The sequence below is a fragment of the Oryctolagus cuniculus genome, chromosome 6 (genome assembly GCF_964237555.1).
Source record: "Oryctolagus cuniculus chromosome 6, mOryCun1.1, whole genome shotgun sequence".
Taxonomy (NCBI): Eukaryota; Metazoa; Chordata; class Mammalia; order Lagomorpha; family Leporidae; genus Oryctolagus; species Oryctolagus cuniculus.
Genome location: NC_091437.1, coordinates 37,975,004 through 37,998,964, shown reverse-complemented (window position 1 = coordinate 37,998,964; position 23,961 = coordinate 37,975,004). Strand labels below are relative to the sequence as shown.

Sequence of the window (23,961 nt, the reverse complement as noted above, 5' to 3'; positions counted from 1 at the left end):
AGGCACCTCCCTCTTTGAAGACCTGTTCTTTCCACTGGGATCTCACTCACAGAGATCTTTTTGCCAGAGTGTCTTGGCTTTCCATGCCTGAAATACTCTCATGGGCTTTGCAGCCAGATCCGAGTGCCTTTAGGGCTGATTCTGAGGCCAGAGCCCGCATCATATGTTTGTGTAAAATGTACAACTTCCCCACTTGCTGAAGCTAGACCTCTGGAAATCAACTTGTTCTGTTTTTTCCCCCTCTGTCCAACATTCAAACCACCTCTAAGGCCCATGAAGTCAGCAGAACGCCTTTATCTGAGTTCTGAGTTTAATAGGAGCTCTTCAAAGAAAGGCCTTGGACATGCTCTTTTCAGCACTTTATTGGGAATCGCTTGTGCACATCAATGACATCAAAGTAAAAGTATCACTTTCACACAGCAATATCCTTACATCTGTGCTGTCTTCTCACATAATTTAATAAATGAATGCCAGGATGCTCCTGATTTTTGACATCAAAGAGCTTGGGTGTCCCAGAAGTATCTCTACATAAATATAAATCATAGTATCAAAACGAAACATCATTGTTGTGAGGTGGTTCCAACAGTCCTGGGAACATCTCTTAGAAGGCAGGGACCTGGGCTTGGCTGTAGTGCTGGTGGGACAGAGGGGATACACGTGGAGCTAATTAAAGCAGGAGGGACTGGGGGCACAGGGACAGAGCCCTTCTAGTGTAGGGCACTGCAGGGCATAGGGTCTGCAGATCCTGAGTGCTGGGCAGGGAACTCAGCCGCTCTGCATTTTCCAGCATCACCTGAATGTCAAAGTTAACAGACACATGAGACTCCAGCACAGCAAGAAGCCCATCACCCCAACTCCCTTGACCTTGCCCCAGAAATGGCAGAGCCCTCCCCCAGATTGCATAGGGGTAGAGATTCTAAGATTCTTTGAGGTTCTACTCATCTCCCTCCCTCTGCCATTCTCAGTTCCCTGCCAAAGGAGAAAATCTGAGGAATGATCTCAAAGAAAATAACTGTGACTCAATGTTCTGCGGTTCCCTTGGAATGAGGACAGGGTGCCCTTTGCTTGTTTGACCTGGGGTGGGGGGCACTGGCCAAGCCTGCTCTACCTCCCATGTCTCCCTCGCCACCTTGAAGGCCACCGTTAGCATTTAGATTCTTTGGTTCTTCCAAGCTTTTCCGCAGTCAGCGTAAGGCTCGTATCCCTGCAATGGCTTTGCTGTTCGTCAAGTCTTCACCTCCACTAAGTCATTTGTTTCTTACAACCCTATGAGGTAGGAAGGGCAGGGACCATGATCCCCACTTGAAAGACGAGGAACCTGGAACTCACAGAGTGAGGTCCCTCAGCCAGGTTCACACAGCAGCCCAGGGGCAAAACCAACACTGGAACTTAAGTCCCAGTCCCCAGGGCCCTCCCGCTGCCTTTCAGAGGACAGGGAGAGGCTTTCGGAGGGGACTCCTGTCCTCATGCCCCACCTGGCCCTCACAGGGCGGGTTCTCACACAGCTCCATTGAGGATGGGATGAGTCCGCATGCGATAGATGATGACTGCAGTGGCGGGGCACAGCAACAAGGAGGTCATGATGACTATGGTGGCCAGGATGATGAGGACAATGACCCAGATGTCCAGGATGTGCTTGGGGAGCACGACTTCCACAGGGACTTGGCTGACAGCATCCATGCTGCTTTGCTCTGCAAGAGACAGGAAAGGAAGTCACCATGGTGTGCCCTCTCGCTGCCTCCGTAGTTGGAGGGAAACCTCCAGGAGGCAGAGGCTGGGCCATTTACCGGATGTGCGAGCTTTACTGTTCTCTGATCGGTAATGACAATGGCCTCATTTACTCAGGGCCTTCTACCGCCAGGCCTGTGCCAGGCACTTTGTGTCTGTTTCTTGTGTAAGATTAATTATTTATTTGAAAGTCAAAATTAGGGGGGAAGGGGAGGAGAGAGAGAGAGAGAGAGAGAGAGAGAGAGAGAGAGAGAGAGATGGAGAGGAAGGGATGGAGAGAGGGAGAGAAGGAGGGTGAGACACAGAGAGAGGGATCTTCCATCCACTGGTTCACCCCCTAGATGGCCGCAATAGCTGGGGCTGGGCCAGGCTGAAGCCAGGAGCTTCATCCAGGTCTCGACCCATTGAGTACAGGGGCCTAAGTACTTGGACCACCTTCCGTTGCTTTTCCTGGGTCATAAGCACGGAGCTGGATTGGAAGTGAAGCAGCCAGGACTCAAACAGGTGCCCAGATGGGATGCCGGCATCACAGGCTGCAGCTTTACCTGCTACACCACAGCTCTGGCCCTGGTTTATGTCTATTAACTCATCCAGTCTCATCTTAAGCACCAAACCTGCCAGGCTGGGACTCTAATTTCTGTCCATTTTTATTTCTTGGCCTTTATCTTCAATTACACCCATTTTACAGGTGATGACTCTACAGCCTTAAAAACATAGATGTCATTAACTTGACCAAGGAAGTGAACTCAGATGGCAGGGAATACAGAGCCTCCATGCTTAGCTGTTAAACTGCTATCCTATGCCTTACACTTAGGAGTAAGGAAAATAAACTACCATCCTACCAGTCTGTTCTCTCACCCAAAAGTGGGAAGTTGGCTGTTCCAGTGTTCTCTCCTGGTAAGAGGACACAGTCCTTCCTGGGGGAAGGGCACTCATCTGAGGACAGGTGTGGAGGCGTACCTAGGCTTGGCTGTTACAGATCTCCATGGCCACACTCAGGGACAGCCAAGTGACACCCAAGTCCTCCCCAGGGGTTCAGGCAAAAGCTGGGTGGGAAGTTGATTCCTTCTGCTGGGATTGCTAAATTGGAAGGACAGGAGCCTGGAAAGAATGGGCCTGAGGGCTTCTTGCCTGCTGTGGAGAAACTGCCCAAGAGAAAGGGAGACAGATGGAGCTTTGATGACTGACTTTGAGCACCTGATCCCAGCCAAGCCTGGTGCCACCCGCAACCCCGGACATTCCAGAAACCTAAGCCAACAATTCTCTTGTTTTGCTTAAGACAGTGTCCATTTGGTGTCTCTCCCTGGCAGCTAAAAGAACTCAAATGAATAAAGACCTAACTCAGTTGTCCCCAAACATTTTTCATTTCACAGCATCCTTAAGTCTTGGTAATTTTTCCACAGCACCCCAGGCCAAAAGAAGTCCCTAAGAGTTTTATTTATTAAGCAGTTAGGTTCAAACCACTTGGAAGCATGTTCTGTTTGTTTTAACTTTTATTTAATGAATATAAATTTCCAAAGTACAGCTTATGCATTACAATGGCTCCCCCCCCCCCCCCATGGAAGCATGTTCTAACAGCTTAGCAGCTATTTGAGGCCTAACAACTTGGTAGTTGAAAAATAATACACAAAAGTTGAAAGAAAAAATGTTATTTAATTCCTAACCAATTACTTACCAAGAGTACACGTGCACCTCTTAGGCAATGCACAACTTTTCAAACTTTGGAATGTGCCATTGTCACTTTTTATTCCACATTAATGTTTATACTGCACGTGCCATGTCACAGCCACCACCAAAAACTCAACTTCAGAAGACATAACATCACCAGAAGGAATGTAATGGTATTAATGTCAAACTGTAAGCTATCTTGAGCTAGGAGTTTGAGCTGGGAGACACCCAGTACCTCTATTTCTGTCAAGAATCTTGAAGGGTGCTACAGCATCCCCTCGCCCCTGTGAGTTCACCGTGGCTCCCCAAGGCTTCCCAGGGCACAGATGTGATACAATCCCATCCCAGAAGGCACAGGCTGGCACCAACACCCTCCTGCAGTTTCTTTCAAATCTCAGATTTGTAGTTTGGTGATGCCAGGTCCCATATAAGATTCCAAATTCTAGTCCTATTTTCTCCTCTTAGCTAATCACTACCGTTTCCTCTCTAATGCCTGTGATGCCATGCCCACTATTAGCACCCTCAGTAAGATATTGATCACTGTACCCAAAGTAGAGACCCCCAGATAAACACACAGGCCTGTTTCTGCATCATCTGTTATAGCAACTGACCAACCAAAACCATCAGCAAGTAGTAAAATAAAGTAGGGTGTATCCATATAATGGGACACCACGCCATGACTTTCATGTATTCAACCATTCAATTCATAAATATATAGTGCTTACTACACATTTAGAATTGTTCCAAGAATACTGCTAGTATTAACTCATTTAATTAATACAGCATTGTGGAGAAAAGTATAGACGTTTCCCCCAAAATTAAAAATATAGCTACTGTATGATTCAGCATTCTCACATCTGGGTATACATCCAAAGGATTTGAAATCAATATATTGAAGAGATTGATGTACTCCCATGTTTATTTCAATATTAGTCACAATAACCAAGTTATAGAATCATCATGAATGGATAAAGAAAACGTGAGATATGGAGCTGGTGCTGTGGCGTAGCAGGGAAACTCCATTGTAAAGTAGGATCTCGGGCCCGACTCGTGGCAGATGTGTGGGTGCCCTGACCCCCTAGAGTGCACCCACACACGGCACACACAGCACCCCGTGCTGTAGACTGTCATCCACGGTGAGTTCTCCATTTCCAAGGGCGTTAACACAGCTCGAATGCATAAGATAGCTCTAGTTGTTAATAACACATAAACGTGTGAGCATCGCGCCTCTCACATCCCCTGCTGCGGGCGCTAGACCTGCTTCTGTTTGAGTCAGATTCTGTTTTGGAATTTTTATTTCGTAGGAGCCCTCGGCAGAAAACCACTGCTTGCCAGTTATCTATTAACCAAAACCTTTGATTTGTAGATTTAAAAAGATTAACCCTCCAAGTTGTCTTCTAACTGCCTTGACATTTTGGGTTGTTCTGTTAATTTGCTTTTGCCTTTTGTGGGTGTGTGGGGGGGGGAGGTTGCTTATTTTTAAAAGATGTTTATTTTGGTGCCATAAAAGTTTGAAATCTTTTTCATAATAAATATTTTCCATGAACTTTTTGAAGTACTCTTGTACATGAAAAAATATTTTCAGAGTGCAGTCCTATGAATGTCACCCTTGAGGAGTTGGCCTAGGGAGAGAGGTGTTTGCTCGTTATTCTTCATGCTTCTAACCATTAGAATTTTCTAAATATCAGCACACATTACAGCAGTCTCCCCTTATCCACAGCTTTGCTTTCTGAGGTTTCACTACCTGTGGTTAACAAGAGGAGGGTGAGCACAGGATGGAAACGTCTTTTGAGAAAGAAAGGCCCCATGCACATAGCTTTTATAATGGCATGTTCTCATCATGTGAGAGTTACTGTTGCTAAGCTCTTACTGTGCCTTGTTTACGAATTCAGCTTTGTCATAGTCTGTATATTAGGGAAAAAAGCAGTAGGGGCGCTGGCACCATGGCTCACTTGGTTAATCCTCTGCCTGCGGCACCGGCATCCCATATGGGTGCCAGGTTCTAGTCCCGGTGGCTCCTCTTCCAGTCCAGCTCTCTGCTGTGGCCTGGGAGTGCAGTGGAGGATGACCCAAGTGCTTGGGCCCTGCACCCGCATGGGAGACCAGGAAGAAGCACCTGGCTCCTGGCTTCGGATTGGCGCAGCGCGCCGGCCTTTCTCTCTCTCTCTCTCTCTCTCTCTCTCTCTCTCTCTCTCTCTCTCACTAACTCTACCTGTCAAATTAAAAAAAAAAAAAAAAAAAGGCAGTAGGTACAGGGTTTGGTAGCATCTGCAGTTCCAGCGCCCACTAGCGGTCCTGGGAAGCATCCCCGATGGAGGGGAAGGAGAACTGCACTCATTTTCTTATGACAACCGGGCTGGAGGGAACATGGGATTGGGCCAATTTTTCTTTACAATTCTCTGTTTAAAAGAGATAAAGACAGGAGCTGGCATTGTGGCGTTGTGGCATTGTGGCATGTGGATGAAGTGGCCCCCTGCCACACCAGCATCTCACATGAGTGTGGGTTCCTGTCCAGGCTGCTCCACTTCCAATCCAGCTCCCTGCTAATGCACCTGAGGAAGCAGTGCAAGGTGGCCCAAGCTTTTAGGCCCCTGCTACCCATGCAGGAGACCAGGATGGAGTTTCAGGTTCCTGGCTTCCTGGCCCAGCCTTGGCTGTTGGGAAAATTTGAAGAGTAAACCAGAAAATGGAAGATTCATTCTCATTCTCTCTCTCTCTCTCTCTCTCCTTCTCTCTGTAACTCTGCCTTTCAGATAGATAGATAGATAGATAGATCTTTAAAACGAGAGAGACGGAGCCAGCATTGTGGCATAGCAGGAAAGCCTCCACCTGCAGTGCCAGCATCTCATGTGGGAGCCGGTTCAAGTCCCAGCTGCCGCACTTCTGATCCAGCTCCCTGCTAATGTGCCTGGGAAAGCAGAAGAAATCGACCCAAATGCTTGGATCCCTGTCGCCCATATGAGAGACACGGCAGAAAGTCCTGGCTTTGGACCAGCCCAGCTCTGGCTATTGCAGCCATTTAGAGAGTGAACCAATAGATGGAAATATCTCTCTCTGTCTTTCCCTCTCACTCTCTGTAAATTCTGCCTTTCAAGTAAATAAAAAAAAATCTTTTTTTAAAAAAGAGAAATAGATATATACATAATTTTTATTTTCTTAATCTTTGGGAAGCAGAGAGAGAGAAAGAGAGAGACAGAGAGAGAGAAGACACAGAAAAAGAGAGTAAAGAGAGCACTCCCATCCACTAGTTCACACAGGCTGAGCCAAGGCCCAAGCCAGGAGCCAGGATATACAGGTGGCAGGGACCCAAGTGCTTGAGCCATCACCACTGCCTCCCAGGGTGTGCAGTAACAGGAAGCTGGAATCAGAAGCAAAATCAGGGGCCTGTGCTGTGGCATAGCAGGTAAAGCCGCCACCTGCAGTGCCGGCATCCCATATGGGCACCGGTTGAAGACCCGGCTGCTCCATGTCCAATCCAGCTCTCTGGTATAGCCTGGGAAAACAGTAGAAGATGGCCCAAGGCCTTGGGCCCCTGCACCCATGTGGGAGATCTGGAAGAGGCTCCTGGCTTCTGGCATTGGCACAGCTCTGGCCATTGTGGCCATCTAGGGAGTGAACCAGCGGATGCAAGACCTTTCTCTTCTCTCTCTCTCTCTCTCTCTCTCTCTCTCTCTCTCTCTCTCTCTCTCTTTCTCTCTCTCTGCATCTCCTCTCTCTGTGTAACTGTGATTTTCAAGTAAAATAAATAAATCTTAAAAAAAAAAGAGGGGCCAGCGCCGTGGCTCACTTGGTTAATCCTCCACCTGTGGCACCGGTATCCCATATGGGCGCCGGGTTCTAGTCCCAATTGCTCCTCTTCTAGTCCAGATCTCTGCTGTGGCCCAGAAGGGCAGTGGAGGATGGCCCAAGTGCTTGGGCCCTGCACCCCATGGAAGACCAGGAGGAAGCACCTGGCTCCTGGCTTCAGATCTGCGCAGCGCTGGCCATAGCAGCCATTTGGGGGGTGAACCAACGGAAGGAAGACCTTTCTCTCTGTCTCTCTCTGTCACTGTCTATAACTCTACCTGTCAAATAAATTTAAAAAAAAAAAGGAGAAGAAGCAAAGTCAGCACTGGAACCCAGGAAATATGGCAGGGATTTTAACCACTAGGTTAAACATCCCCTCCCCCAAAAAATATTTTTTTAAGGATTCATTTTTATTTATTTGAAAGACGGAGTTACAGAGAGAGGTAGAGACAGAGAGAGGTCTTCCATCTGCTGGTTCACTCCCCAGATGGCTGCTATGGCTGGAGCTATGCCGACCCTAGGCCAGGAACAAGAAGCCTCCTCTGGGTCCCCCACACGGGTGCAGGGGCCCAAGAACTTGGGCCATCCTCTATCTCTATCCAGGCCACAGCAGAGAGCCGGACCAGAAGAGGAGCAGCCCGGAACCAGAACCGTTGCCCACATGGGATGCCGACATCCCGGGTGAGGGCTTCAATCCACTGCGTCACAGCGCCGGCCCCCCAAAAATAATTTTTAAATCAAATAAAATTAAGTTAAGAGACTAGGTCAGTGGTCACAGCAAATGAGAAGCACTTCACACAGCATAAACAACACTGATTTCCGGTCCCCACCCAGACTTGGTGAATCAGCCAAGAGAGGGGACCTTTTGTCCTGATTACCCAGGTGACTTGAACACGCAGTCAGGTTTGGGAACCCCTAGACCCCGCAATCTCTAAGCTCTCCAAGGCCCTTTCTAGCATCAAGACTGGAGCACTGCTACCTGGGAGCTCGGCTGGCAGGCTGGTCAGATCCGACCGGTTCCAGGTGAAGCGGGCGCCTCGCCAAGGCTCCTCGGGGCGGCAGCACTCTCAGGCTGGGGCCTGCCAGGGCGGGAGAGGCACCAGCTGGCCCTGACTCTGCCGTAGAAGTGGAGTCACTTTCTCCAAGGTCTGAGACACGGCAGCATGAGTCACAGGAGACACAAGCGCTTACAGGGGCTCAGGGGCGGGGAACTCATTCCTTGTGGTCTACTGATGACATCAACAGCCAGTCTGCCCTAGGCCAAAGGAACCCCACAAAAGCCCTTTCCAGTAAACCCATTAACATCAAACTGTCTCTGGGACTCCATGCCAGGAATACATAATCTCCCTGGCCGACTTTCATAAGCAAAACCTGTCATGTACAGGACCTAGGCTTCTGGCTCATCCACAGCCAGCAGTCACGAACGTGAAAGCTAGACCCAGACCCATGTCTTTCTTCACTGTTTTGTCATTTTCATCATAGAGATCTTTGACATCTTGGTTAAAGTTATTCTAAGGTATTCAATTCTTTTTGAAGCTGTTGTGAATGGGACTTATCTTGAAAGTTCTTTCTCAGCCATGAATTGTCTGTGTATACAAAAGCTATTGATTATTCTGTGTTGACTTTATATCCTGCCACTTTACCAGACTCTTTTATGAGTTCCATTAGTCTCTCAGTGGAGTCTTTTGGATCCCCTATATATAGAAACACGTCATCTCAAGTAGGAACAATTTGACTTCCTCCTTTCCATTTTGTATCCCTTTGATTTCTTTTTCTTGCCTAATGGCTCTGGCTAAAACTTCCAGGACTATATTGAATGGCAATGGTGAGAGAGGGCATCCTTGGCTGGTACTGGATCTCAGTGGGAATGCTTCCAACTTTTCCTCATTTAATAGGACGCTGGCCATGGGTTTGTCATAAATTGCCTTGATTGTGTTGAGGAATGTTCTTTCTATACCCAATTTGCTTAAAGTTTTCATCATGAAAGGGTGTTATATTTTATCAAATGCTTTCTCTGCATCTATTGAGATAACCATATGGTTTCTGTTCTTCAATTTGTTAACATGATGTATCACATTGATTGATTTGTGAATGTTGAACCATCCCTGCATACCAGGGATAAATCCCACTTGGTCAGGGTGAATGATCTTTCTGATATGTTATTGGATTTGATTAGCTAATATTTCGTTGAGGATTTCTGCATTATGTTCATCAGGGATATTGGTCTATAGTTCTCCTTCTCTGTTGTATTTTTTCTGGCTTAGGAATTAAGGTGATTCAGGCTTCAGAGAAGGATTTTGGGAGGGTTCCCCCCCTTTCGATGTTGAATAGCTTGAGAAGAATTGGAGTTAGTTCTCTAAATGTCTGGTGGAATTCAGCAGCGAAGTCATCTGGTCCTGGACTTTTCTTTGTTGGGGGGGGGGGGCGGGACCAAGGGAGTCTTTATTACTGGATAGCCCATATGCTAGGCCAATAAAGCAAGTCTCAGCAAATTCAAAAAAATCAAAATTATACCATGCATCTGCTCCAACCACAATGGAATGAAGCTGGAAATCAACAACTCATAGAGCATATGCAAACACATGAACTGTACAACATGCTCCTAAGTGAACAGTGGATCATAGAAGAAATCAAAAGAAAAATTCAAACATTCCTGGAAATAAATGAAGATGACATTACATCATATCAAAGCCACCGCCTACAAGTGCCGGCATCACATATGGGCTCCAGTTTGAGTCCTGCCTGCTCCACTCCCAATCCAGCTCTCTGCTATGGCCTGGGAAAGCAGCAGAAAATGGCCTAAGTCCTTGGGCCCCTGCACCCATGAAGGAGACCCAGATGGAGTTCCTGGCTCATGGCTCCAGCATGGCCCAGTCCTTGCTGTTGTGGCCATTTGGGGAGTGAACCAGCAGATGGAAGATCTCTCTCCTTCTCCCTCTCTCTGGAACTCTGCCTTTCAAATAAATCTTTTTAAAATAAGAAAAGAGCCAGCATGGTGGCATATTGGACTAAGCTGCCACCTGTGACACTGGCATCCCATATGCTCTACTTCCTTTTTTCTTTTTCTTTGTTATTTTTTTAATATTTATTTATTTGAAAGACAGAAATACTGAGAAAGTGAAAAAGAGATCTTCCATCTGTTGGTTCACTCTCCAAATGCCTACAACAGAGTAGCCGGGACTTGAACCAACATCCATATAGGATGCTAGCACTGCAGGCAGGCGGAGGTTTAACCCTCTACACCACAGTGCCGACCACTACTCCACTTCCAACCCAGCTCCCTGCTAATGTGCCTAGGAAAGAGGCCTGAGCAGCTGCTGTTGTTGTCAGGCGTCCTTGCTGGGTGCAGCCTGCTGAGTCCATGGTAGGGCTCAGCTGCTTGGGCCCCTGCACCCACGTGGGAGACCTGGATGAAGCTCCTGGCTCCTGGCTTCAGCCTGGTCCAGCCCTGGCTGTTGCAGCAACTTAGAGGAGTGAACTAGCAGATGGAAGAGCCGTCTCTCTCCCTATCTCTGTAACTCTGCCTTTCACATAAATAAATAAAGCTTTAAAACAGAAAAAACAGAGCCAGGAGAAACATAAATCAAACTTGTCCTGTGTCCTACACCATTTCCATATTAATCTTTCACAAATGGCCGGTGCCATGGCTCACTTGGCTAATCCTCCGCCTGAGGCGCCAGCACCCTGGATTCTAGTCCCGGTCGGGGCGCCGGATTCTGTTCCGGTTGCTCCTCTTCCAGTCCAGCTCTCTGCTGTGGCCCAGGAGGGCAGTGGAGAATGGCCCAAGTGCTTGGGCCCTGCACCCGCATGGGAGACCAGGAGGAAGCACCCAGCTCACTGGCCACAATGCCCCGGCCAGAGTGGCCACTTGAGGTGTGACGGCCACTTGGGGGGTGAACCAACGGAAAAAGGAAGACCTCTCTCTCTCTCTCTCTCTAACTCTGCCTGTCAAAAAAAAAATCTTTCACAAATGATTTTCCAACCACAAAAACAGACTAAATCAAAGCCACTCTGGTAGAAGTGCAGAGTCTGGGGAGAGGGGCCTGCAGTCCCTCCCACTCAGCAGGGCTGGACAAATATCCTTGCAAACCCTAAGCACCCATCCCCTGCACATATGCAATTCAAGCTGAACACAGCACGAAGCCAGAGTACACAGAGTTCACATGGTATGAAAGTAGAGCAGTTTGTCCTTCTAACTAGAAACAAATCTGAGAAAATAACTTGGCAGCTGCTGTTGTTGTCAGGCGTCCTTGCTGGGTGCAGCCTGCTGAGTCCATGGTAGGGCTCAGCTGTGCAGCCTCCCCTGGATTCCGTGGGCTCCGGGGAACAGTCATCCACAGCTGTGATGTCTCCCAAAGGCCCTGCCAGGGTGCCATGGCCAGCCACAGAGGTGGCCAGAGGTGGAGCTCTACCTCCCTGTTCTGCACTCCTCAGTCCTACGTCTTTACCTCTCCCCACTACCAAAGGAAAATTTTATCCCCAAAATAAGAACTGAGCAAATCATACGTTTGGCATCTTTAATTGCTGGCTGGAAAATTTCGCTTGAGAAGAAGCAGGACGGCAAGCTTCTGCGAGCTGACTTCTGTTTGACCCCCGTTTGGCATCCGGGTGCACTGGCTCCTTACAAGTGCGTACACCCTGTTTCTTGGAACACTCGATTAATAGTCATAGAGCCATTTGCTTCTCAGATATATTGCTTGTTATTTCTGATTAATGGTTCAAATTGGAATATGACTCAGACCATTAGTGTCACAAATTTAAGCCCATCACTGATAAGAATACCACATTTTTATGACCATGGGAAGTAAAACAGCAGTCAGGCCTGAAAGCCTGTCATTGTGAACAGGTGGAACTTATCTGCTGTTTACCCCGTTCATGAGTAATGGACTCTGACACAGGTGCCAGGAACATCTGTCTAAGAAACTGCATTCACGCCACCCTGTGTTCCGCAGCAGAGACGCCTGCGCCCCATCCACGCCATCGCATCCCATCAGAGGCCCTCCTGCGTCCAGGGCCTGTCACTGCCCCGCCTCAGTCCACAGGGGCCAACCAATGCAGCTCAATTAGTGGAAAATCCAGTAACCCCAAAATGACTATTTTATATCCACTGACAAGACTGAGTGTAAGAGTGTAAAAAATGTAGTTTTCTCCAAACGAGGCAAAAAATTGGACTCTACTTGATCCAACTTAAGCACTAAAAGGGATGACCCACGCGCTGGGCAGGGAGTCCCAAATTTCACTTCTGGAACCATCTTTCTTAAGCAACTCAAAATCCCTTGGCCAGTCCTGTCATGTAGCACATTTTCTAGCTATAAGAAAAAATCCTATATAAATTTCATAAATTAAAATTCCCACAAGTTGGCAGGGTTTTTTTTTTTTTTTAAATTAATTTTATTTATTTGAAAGGCAGAGCTACACAGAGAGAGTGAGATAGAAAGATATCTTCCATCTGCTGGTTCACTCCCTCTGTGAACCAGGTGGGGCTGGGCCAGGCCGAAGTCAGGACCCCAGAACTCCATCCAGGTCTTCCACGTGGGTGGTGGAGGCCCAGGTACTTGGATCAGCTGCTGCTGCTTTCCCAGGTGCATCGGCAGGGAGCTGGAACAGAAGTGGGGCAGCCGGGACTTGCAGTTGTTACTGGCAGTTGTCCAACTCACTGTGCCACAACACTGGCCCCAAGCTGGTGGTTTCAGAAATGCTGAGTTCCAGGCAGTAAGCATGAGCTTATATTCACCTTCCCACCCCAAGACTCCCTAGCAAGCAGCATGCTCCTCTAGGGCAATGTTGTTCTTATTTGTGGGTGAGTTTCCCCAAACACACACTATACTCGGGATGTTGATCCCTTCGTCCCTGTCTCAAGGACTTGCTATACGCAAGACACTCTCTTAAGAAGTACCGCTGGCGCCGTCATAGCTCAATAGGCTAATCCTCCGCCTGCGGCGCCGGCACACCGGGTTCTAGTCCCGGTTGGGGTGCCGGATTCTGTCCCAGTTGCCCCTCTTCCAGTCCAGCTCTCTGCTGTGGCCTGGGAAGGCAGTGGAGGATGGCCCAAGTGCTTGGGCCCTGCACCCGCATGGGAGACCAGGAGAAGCACCTGGCTCCTGGCCATTGGGGGGTGAACCAACGGCAAAAAGGAAGACCTTTCTCTCTGTCTCTCTCTCACTGTCCACTCTGCCTGTCATAAAAAAAAAAAAAAAGAAGTACCGTCAGTTGTTCACTACGCCTCTTTTATTCCCAGAAACCACCCAGACTTCCTCAAACACAGGATCGTGCAAGCTAGCATTTGTTTCACAAACTATATGTGTTTAAATTGATAAAAATATTTTATTTGAGTCATTGCATGGATCTGTGTTGTCCATCTTGGTTAAACAAACATAAGTACTGTCTTGGCCTGGTCCCACCCCTTAACTTGCTAACCCCTCACAATAAACTCCTGTGGGATGATATTGTGGACACTACAGCTGACAGAGGTTAACCAAGCAGTGATCCTAAGGCTCAGTGAAGACAAACTGGGGCGCCTTGACCCTGGGCTCACCACTGCACCCACTTTAGCTACCTCCCAAGAGTCCACGCTGACCCAGTTGCATATAAGCACGGAGTTTCCCAGCACTGTGGCTCTCTTCTGGATCCACGTCCGATCGTCCTATTTTTGACCGAAGGCCATTCCAGACTTAGAGAAGAGGAGCTATATAATCTACAAAGATCAGGACTTCTTGGGACAGGCGTTTGGTAAACCAGTTAAGCCTCTGCATAGGATGCCCATGTCCCACTGGAGCACCTGGTTTGAGTCCCGGCTCCTCCACTTCTGATCCAGCTTCCTGCTTAATGCACTCCCTGGGAGGCAGCAGGTGATGCTTCAAGTCCTTGGGTCCTTGAACACCCACACAGGAGACCCAGACTTAGTTCCCAGCTCCCGTCTTTGGCCTGGCCCAGCCCTGGCTATTGTGGACTTTTGGAGAATGAACCAGCTAATAGAAGATATCTGTCTCTCTCTATCTGTCTCTCTCTATCTCTGTTTGTCCTCCCTCTGTCACTCTGCCTTTCAACATATTTTAAAAAATATATGGGAGCTGGAAGCAAAGTGCTGGCCACTTTCTTGACAGTGCCGTCTTGCTATGTGATTGCTGGTGGGCTTTCTGGAGGCACAGAGCCTAACCAACTTCACAAAAGGTGAGGCAGCTGTTTTACCAGGATCCAACACACACACACACACACACACACACACACGAAGCACCTAGTCAGAACCACCGATATATACCGTTCCACTTTTGCGCTTCAACCCTTTGGCCTAAGGCCCAAACTGCATGAACCTTGCCAGTTCTGCATTCCTTACTGTGGGTAAGAACATAGAGGAGCAAGAAGAAACACTAGAATCCTACTGGTAGTGGGAGATTCACATGCACACCGGGGCTGGGGAGGAATGGCACAGGGATCAGCCTCCAGCTCTGCCCCAGCATTGATTTTACCCAGCACAGCTCCCTCCTGCTTCTCCCATACAGAACACAAAGTGCTCTACCCGAGGGTACAGGTTACTGGCAGACACCTTGGAATTCTCTAGTCAACAAAGATCCTAGATGCTGGTAGGGCCCTGGGAATCCGTCCATGTGGAGGGAACATTTGGAAACAACAGGGGATGTGGAAAAATTCTTTCCTTTTCCTTTCACACTACAGAGCAATGCTAAAAACCCAGACTCTAGGAGTGGGTGTTTAGCATAGCGCTTAAGAGGCCACTTGGGATGCCCAAATTCCATATTAGAGTGCCTGGGTTCACGTGTGTGTGTGTGTGTGTGTGTGTGTGTGTGTGTGTGTGTCCCGCCCCCGTCTGCTCCAGTTCCATCTCCCTGGGAGGCAGCAGGTGATAGCTCAAGTACTTGAGTCCCTGCCACCCACATGGAAGACCCAGTTTGAGTTCCCAGCCTGGCCCAGCCCCAGCTGTTGGGGAACGAACTAGCAGATGTAAGATCTCCGTCTGCCTCTTTCCATTCTGTCTCTCTTTCAAAACAAAAACAGAGAAAATGACCAGACTCTTTGGGGCCATTCTGTTTGGATTTAAATGTGATCCCTTTCTGGCTGAGCTACCTTGAAAAAGTGGCTTTAACTTCCTCATGCTTCCACGTACTCCACTGAAAACAGAATCAAAAATGGAAAATCAGTGTCTGCCTTACAGAGTTGGGAGAATGACCCAAGACAGCGACACAAGTGCTTTATGTTGTCTGACGCAGAGTAAGCATCTATAAACATCCATTCTTGTTATGATTAAAGAGCCCAAGAGGCCAGCACTGTGACACAGTGGGTTAAGACACCACCAGCAGCACCCGTGTTCCATAAGGGCACCAGTTCAAGTCCTGGCTACTCCACTTCCGATCCAGCTCCTGCTAATGCGCCTGGGAAAGCAGCAGAAGATGTCCCCAGTGCTTGGGCCCCTGTACCCAAGTGGGAAACCTTGATGGAGTTCCAGGCTCCTGGCTTCAGCCTGGTCCAGCCTCAGCTGTTACAGACATTTGGGAAATAAACCAGCAGATAGAAGATCTCTCTCGGTCTCTCCTTTTCTCCCTGTAACTCTGCCTTACAAATAAATAAAATCTTAAAAAAAAAAAAAAAAAAAAAAAAAAAAGGCGTGCCTGTAGGCATCCCAGACTTGGGCCAAGTCTGTGCTTTACCAACAAAGATGGTAAATGATTCACCCATAGTCATGATTTTTTTAAATCAACCAGCCAAGTGATTGGTTAAACTGACCTAACCCTGCAGCCCAAGTCTGATATAATTAGCAATCCAGTCTAATTCAATAAACATGTATGCACTATGATTAACACTTGGTATTGAGAGAGAGAGAGAGAGAGAAACAGGATCTGCCCTTGAAGCGCTCACCGTCTTCTTGAAGAAAAAGACATTAATTGCAATTGCTGCATGCAATACTAAGCAGAGAAGGCTGAACCACAAGCGCAAACCACTTGCTGTTGGAGAAGAAGAAAGAAGTGGCAAGAGCCCAGCTCTGAAGTCAAGGGTCTGGATGAATGATTTGAAAACCGCTAAACCTCAGCCTCTGCATCGGTAGAGCAGGGGTACTAAACCTACTACACTGCAGCATCTCCCTGTGAGGATACAGTGGGAAACTGAGTAAAGCACCCTGGAACACAACAGACGCCCGGAAAAATAGTCATCCTCATTGCGCTGTTTCTGCCTGAGCACAACAGAAGACTTCACCAAAAAGAGGGCTTTGATACGGGCTTAGACAGAACAGGCATTCAGGGCCGGCACCGCGGCTCACTAGGCTAATCCTCCGCCTTGCAGCACCGGCACACCAGGTTCTAGTCCCAGTCGGGGAGCCGGATTCTGTCCCGGTTGCCCCTCTTCCAGGCCAGCCCTCTGCTGTGGCCAGGGAGTGCAGTGGAGGATGGCCCAGGTGCTTGGGCCCTGCACCCCATGGGAGACCAGGAGAAGCACCTGGCTCCTGGCTCCTGCCATTGGATCAGCGCGGTGCGCCCGCCGCAGCGCACCGGCCGCGGCGGCCATTGGAGGGTGAACCAACGGCAAAGGAAGACCTTTCTCTCTGTCTCTCTCTCTCACTGTCCACTCTGCCTGTCAAAAAGAAAAAGAAAAAAAAAAAAAAAAAGAACAGGCATTCAAACGGGAGAAGGGAGGGCAAAAGCGAGATGAGCAGAACAGACGTCAGCCACAGAGCCCAGGAGCGACAAGTTACGTAGCTGACGAGCTGGGAACGCGTGTCGTCCCGGTACAGGGGAATAGCGATGACTCCTGATAGTAATGACTTCACTGGGGTGCTGTGGGGGTTACATGAGCTAAGGCACATGGAGCAGTTAGGGCAATGCCTGATAAACACTAAGAGCCTCACAGAATTTAAACCAAGAGGCCAGCGTTGTGGCTCAGCGGGTTAAGCATGTGTTTCGGCACCCCGGATCAGAGTGCCAGTTCAAGTCCCAGCTCCTCCAGGTTCCTGCTCCAGCTTCCTGCTAATGCCTTGGCCCTCTGCCACCCATGTGACACACCTGGCTGAAGCTCCCAGCTCCTGGCTTCAGCCTGGCCCAGGCCCTGTTATTGTACTATTATGGCCATTTGGGAAGCTGATGAAGATCTCTCTCCGTCCCTCTCTCTGTCATGCCTTCAAGTAAATAAACCTTTAAACAAAATAAAAGACATGTAGATTGTGAAAGAAGTTAATAAAAAGGTCATGGGGCTGGCGCTGCAGCATAGCGGGTGAGACCATCCAATAAGGGTACGGGTTCAAGTCCCAGCTGCTCCACTTCTGTGTCATTCCAATTTTAGTATATGTACTACCGAAGCAAGCACGCTGCTCCACTTCTGATCCAGCTCCCTGCTAATGGCCTGGGCAAAGCAGAGGAGGATGGTCCAAGGATCTGGGTCCCTGCCACCCACATGGGAGACCTGGAAGAAGCTCTTGGCTTCAGCCTGGTCCAGCCGTGGACTGTGGCCATCTGGGGAGTGAACCAGTGAATGGAAGACCTCTCTACCTGTCTCTCCCCTTTGCTCTGCCTTTCAAATTAAAAAAAAAAAAAATGAGTTCAGAGGCCCTGCCCTCAGTTAGAGTGCTGTGACTGCTCGGCTGCTCCATCCCCGTGACTGATCTGGGTCCAACAGAGGAAACCGCAGCGTTAAGTTTCGTGCGCAAATAGCCTCTGACGGTCCGCTCTAGGCTTTGACCCTCCTCCGGAAATCACACACCCTCCCTGTGGAGCCGAAGCTAACAGTTAACTTTTGAGAGATTGCCAATAGTTAGCCAACTGGTTTCACCACCAAAGAGTTCACAGAGGAGGAAGGCAATAAAAGCAATGACTTCCTGCTGGCAGCCCAAGCTTAATTATCCCAAAGTGGGAGAAAAGGCAGCTAGAGGTAGGTGGCTTCCCGCAGGCGTGGCCGGAACTCTGGAGCTCTGAGCAGACAAGGGCCGTGGCCGTTTGCTTTCCACCTGGCAAGGACCAGTGGGGAGGCAGCTAGAACCAGCTGTGAGTCACCAGTGCTGAGGGCGTCTGAAGATGCGTGACTCCCGAAGCAGCTTGCAAAATGTGAACAAGGCTAACAGTACCCAGGGGACAGGGTTCATGGGTTTGTCAGCATCCCCGACTTTACAGGACACACCCCTCCCCGCCGCCAGCCCCCACCACGGCGCCAGCTTCAGAGGGAGCTGTTGAGATGGTCAGTGAACAACAGAGCATTTAGGACACAACGAAGGCTAACCAAGTGCCAAGAAGGGGCCCCACCAGCCCGGGGGAAGCTTGCACTACCTAATGACCTGTGTCCCAAGGGCTGACTCCACCTGCAGGCCCCCTGGCCACTCTGTCAACGCCCAAGACCTCGAATCAAACATTACCTTTCCTAGACCCAGGCTGCTAACCCACTACTCTCAGCCGACAGCCGAATTGGTCTCACATCTTCTTTTATTTTCTTCATACTCCTTGGGATCTAAAATTAACTTCTTTGCTGCTCGTTGATTTGTTCTGATTGGCTTTTATTCCCAGCAGGCTAAACACACGTTCCTTTGCCAGATCCAGTGCAAGCACGAGCAGAACAGATGCCACGTGCCTTGATTATTGCTATACCCTCAGCACCTATTACCAGGGCCTGGCACATTATTAGTGCCAATAAATGTAACACACAAGAAGACTGGCCATTTCAAACTGGAGTCTGACTCCTGGAACTTAGCCAAAGAGGTCCAGCTCGGAACCCCTGCAGAAGTCCCAATGACCCTAAAAGTCAAAAGCCGGTCTCCAAAATAAAATGACATCCCCCAGCTTAATCATGCTCTGGGTTCTCTGTACATCCAGGAAGATTTACAGGGCCTCTTCTCTCCTGTCCCACCCCGCACACACCAGGCAGAGGAAGACTGGCCCTTTCAGAATGAAGTTCTCCAAGGGTCTCTCTTACCCACCTGCCTGAGCTGGGGAGCTCAGACACTAGTTTTGACCCACTGTGTTCAAGAGCTGGGCACTGAAGTGGGTGGGAATGTAGGCTGGGGCTGGGGTTGCCCAAGTTGCAAACCTTTCTTTCTCTGCTCTCAGAAGAGGATAAGGGAGGCAGATAAAAGGGGAGGTGTATTCCCCATGCTAAGTCTGATAGGAGACGGCCACCACAGCTTCACACCTACTCTTGGAGAGCACACTCCTCCCAATTACGCAAAAGTTACCCTCAAACATTTGCATGTTAACTTAATATTTAAGACACCTGCATCCCATAGTGGAGTACCTGGGTTCAATGTCCAGCTCTGGCTCCTGACTTCAGCTTCCTGCCAATGCACACCCTAAAAGGCAGCCGCAAGTGACAGCTCACGTAGCTGGATTTCTGCTCCCCATGAGGGAAACCTAGATTGAATTACTTGCTGCTGGCTTTGGGCCAGCCCAGTTCCAGCAACTCTGGGCATTTGGGGAGTAAACCAGGGGATGGACAGAATGAATCTCTCTGTCTCTCTGTCTCTCTCTCTCCCATCTTAAATAAATAAAATAATTTTAAAATAACATTTTAATTAAAAACAAAAATGTTTCCCATCCCAGCACAAGTCATTTCACCAGGGACCTTTGTTCCAAGGAAGAGCCCAAAAGAAGGAGCAGACAGGGCACACAAACGATCAAAAATGAGCAGTCAGTCACAGCCCTTTCTCCGATGACCCGAGGTCCCTGTGGGGCACTCTATTCTCATGTCACATCAACGGCCAGGCCAAGACTTGTTCTCGGCCTGAGTTTGTGTCTGCTCCTCTGTGGCTGGAAAAGTGGAAAAACACTAGGCTATTTCAAAGAGATCAGTGAAGCAGCCTGAGCTTTTGAGACTGCACGTCGCACACAGCCCAGCCAAACCCCGCATCTTAGGATGCAGCAGAAACCCTGCAGAAGAGGAAGCCCAGGCCAAATCCATAGCATCCTGCTTAAGCCACTGCATGCATCGCGTGCATCGTGGTCTCTTGCCATGACTAAGTGCCGCTGTGCGCTGGGCTGACAAAGCAGATGCTCCAAAACAGGGACTGTCAGGGGGATCCGGGACAGAGCTGCAGGAGCCACTGGACAGATACCAAGTGCCCGGCTCACGGTGGGTCCTGAACAACCCACTTTCCCAAAGAGGGCCTCCCATGGATAGCAGGCAGAACCATGTGGCCCAAAGATGTCCATGTACTGGGCCCCAGAACACTGACTGAAACAGGAGGCGTGACGCAGAGAGAGCCATGAGACCTGGAACTTTGCAGCTGGGGCTCAGATCAGGGTTCTGAGAGGAGGACAGGATGCTGAATTATGCAGGTGGACCCAACCTAATCTCACGAGCCCTCCAGAAAGCAGAAGACGGCAGCAGAGGGGGTCACAGAGACGTGACGTGAGGACTTGATCTTACAGCTGCTGGTTGGAAGATGGAGAAAGGGACTGAGAGCCAGGGAATGCAGAGGCCTGCAGTAGTGGGGAATGGCCCTCAGTGCACAGCCAGCACCTCTGGTCCTACAGCCATGAGAAGTGCATTGTGCCAGCAACTCAATTAGGCGGTACATGGATTTTCCACCAGAGCTTCCAGAAACATGTCTGATGATACCTTGACTTCATTCCCATGAGACCCATTCTACACTTCCATCTACAATATAATAATAACAAAAAAGTAAAGCCATTAAATTTGTGGTAAGTTGTTAGAGCAACATTAGAAAATGAATTTGCTGTTAGATCCTGAGTAAGTCACTCTTTCTTGCTGGGCTTCCGCTCACTTCATGGCAAAGGATGGACAAGCTCTCAAGAATGAGTGCCAGGGCCGGCACTGTGGTGTCCCGGCTAAGCCGCCGCCTGCAACACTGGCATCCCAAATGGGCGCCGGTTCCAATCCTGGCTGCTCCACTTCTGATCCAGCTCCCTGCTAATGTGCTAGCGAAATCAGTAAAATGAGGATACTCTATCCATACACAACTAAGCAATTTACAGTGCAGTCGGCCCTCTGCCTCTGTGGCTTCTCATCTCAGATTCAACAAACCTTGGGTCACGAATATTGCTAAAAATTCCTGAACATGCAAGACTTTTTTCTTGTTATTCTCCACAGAATACAGTAGAATAACTATTTACATAGCAATTACATTTTGTCAGGTATTATAAGTACTCTGGAGATGATCTCAAGAGTATTCACACATCTGTAGACTTGAGCATCCACAGACTTTCCTGTCCATGGAGGGTCCATGGGTACTGAGGATAAGGGCACACAGTGAGTGAGTGAGTGAGTGAGCCTTGCTGTTGTTTACTGTGGCCAGCAATCCCAACTCCAGTCTGTTCCCCTTCCTGGCTTATTGGTGGATGTGCTCCCTTCCCTGGCGGGGGAGGGGGTCACTGTATGTTTCCTAGCGAGTTACAAGGGTATCAGGGTCTCTAGTGAGCTGCTAGGTCAGCAGCTATCAAAGCCCCATTTACCTTCTCCCAAGTAAGCTACAGAGGCAAGAGCTGAAGCCTGGGTCCCCGCATTCCAGTGAGGTACAGAGGACAGGCCCTGGAACTAGGACCGTTTGCGTTCAACCGGCATCTGTGCCACCTGCTTCCTGGGTGCTCCTCACTGTGGCCCTCGGTTTCCTCCCCTGTGAGACAAAGGCAGTGACAAGCCCTCTCGAATGAGACTGTCGTGAGGACTAAGCGAGTTCATGCCTGTAAGACACTTAGAACGATGCCCGGCTCCTACTGATCACCATGTGTAACTGGTGTTACATCATTCAGCACACTTGGCCACTGCAGGGTGTGGCAGTGCCAACGCTGACTCGTCTACACCGTGGGTGGGAGCAGGTGTATCTGTCTTTGATGCCACTGCCAGCAGTGGCCATGTGATCCCAGCCAAGATGAAGACTTTCTTTCCTGGGAGCTATGGCCCTTCTTGTGTATGTTTGAATCTATAGACAAGAACTAGAGCACATTAAAAAAAAAAAAAGTAATTTAAAAAAAAGGAAGTAAAAGAAGGATCAGCTTATGGCCAGGAAAGCAACTGAGGTCGTGACCCGTGCTCTGCCACTTCTTAGACCTGAGGGTCCGTCACTTGTCATCTCTCTCATTACAGCTCAGTGGTTCTGCTGCACCACACGGGGACAATCCCAAGACCTTCTGAGCAGCTAGGAGGTCAGCATGTGGGACACTTGATGAGCGTGACTTGTGAGCCCCACAGCATGAGTCATAGCCCTCAGGGCGGCTGGAAACAGGAGGTCTCGGATGCAGAAACACTGCTTGGCTTTTTCCGTTCGCACTGCAGGAGTACATCACGTCCTGCCGCACAGCTGGGCTGTCTTACGAATGTCCAGTGGGTTGGCGAGTGCCCTGCCTAACCCAAAAGAGAATGCCATGGCCACTCCCAAGCATGCACCTGTCTCCTCCCCTGTCCTCACGCTGCAGAGGTCCAGGGCCTCAGTCAAGGTAACTCAAAGCTGTGGACAACGTTGTGGCACAGCGGGTTAAGCCGAGGCCTGCCACACCAACATCCCAGGGCTGCTTGGAGTCCTGGCTGCTCTGCTTCCAGCTTAGGTCCCCACTAATGTGCCTAAGGAGGCAGCAGAAGATGGCCTAAATACTTGGACCCTTGCCTTCCACTTGGGAGACCCAGATGGAGTGCTAGGCCCCTAACTTTGGCATAGCCCAGCCCTGGCCTTTGCAGTCATTTGGGGAGTGAACTGGCAGGTGGAAGATCTCTTTCTCTGTTTCTCCTTCTCTGTGTGTCACTTTGCCTTTCAAATACATAAATCTTAAAAAAAAAAAAAAAAAAAAAGTAACTCAGAGGATCTTCCCAATCCCATCTGGCAGTCACTATCCTGGTGCCCACTGCCCTGGTACCAGAGAAGGCCAGTGTGTGTAAGCCTTAGACAGACACTGTCCGAAGAGGGACGCCAGTCAGCCCCCAGGCGCCAGCCAGCAGGAGTGGGCGCCGGGCTGGCTGCTGTATCAAAGTAAGAGCCCGGACACTGGCACAGATGTTTCGTTTGACCCGCGAACATGTATTGAGCACCAACTATTTGCCAAGCACTAGCAGTCCCTGGCCAGGAGAAATGGGAGGGCAGGCAGGGAGCCTACCTGCCACAACTACATCCCAGGTAAAGGGGAGGTGGCCAGAGGAAGGACCAAGATAGCTTTCCCACTCCCTCTCTCGTCCGTCTTCCGGGCAAACGATGGTTTCCCCGTTTCACAGATGGAGAAACAAGGCTGGCAGAGAACAGGGAAGTAGCTGCGACGGCAGCGGCAGCAGGGCTAAAACCCATCGGGTCGGGACTCCCACACTCCCGGCAGAGAATCTCTGCTCTGGGCGGTACAGATCGGAGCCCTCCAGTGCTCGGGCCAGGAGCCGGGCCTGGAGGGCCGAGGGCGGCAGAGCGGCTCGAGGAGGGGGCGCGCTTCCCGGGAAGGCAGGGCAGGAAATCCGGGGAGGAAGCCGTCCCCTGGTGGGGCTCTGGCATCCACGGAGGCCCAAGACCGTGAGCAGAAGGTGGCGGCGACTCGAGCTGGGAGCGGGAGAAAGGGGAAGCGGGGCGGGGGAGCAAAGAGCAAGTGAGGAAGGCGAGAAGGGAGCCGGGAGAGAGCACCGCAGGGGCGGCGAGAGGACCCCGGGCAGGGGGCAGCACGAGCTTCCGCTCGCGAGTTCGCAGGGCTCTGTGGAGTTGAGCCCCGCAAACGCCGCCGGTGGCCCCACTCACCGCGATCCGCTGAGCTGCTGTCAACACCGCGACCGGGTCGCCGCCGGATCGCGGAAAGTTCCTGGCACAGGACTGGTGGGCGCTCCTCCAGGTCCCGGGACCGCTGGAGATCCTGCAGCCGAAAGCGACCCCGA

The 23,961-nt window shown here is 49.8% G+C and overlaps 1 protein-coding gene across 2 annotated transcripts; it reads right to left on the bottom strand.

Moving 5' to 3' along the window:
* Positions 1-344: 344 nt before the first annotated feature.
* On the bottom strand, positions 345-23,961 carry SMIM3 (small integral membrane protein 3). 2 transcript variants are annotated; one of them, XM_017341197.3, is made up of 3 exons: positions 23,828-23,961; positions 1,476-1,691; positions 345-793 (listed from the first exon to the last, which is right to left on the bottom strand). In XM_017341197.3, exon 2 carries the CDS (start codon positions 1,678-1,680, stop codon positions 1,498-1,500), a length of 183 nt encoding a protein of 60 aa, XP_017196686.2. In that variant the 5' UTR covers positions 1,681-1,691; positions 23,828-23,961; the 3' UTR covers positions 345-793; positions 1,476-1,497. The 2 variants fall into 2 exon arrangements, with proteins under 2 accessions (XP_017196686.2, XP_069932435.1); XM_070076334.1 differs by lacking the exon at positions 23,828-23,961 and adding an exon at positions 8,162-8,299.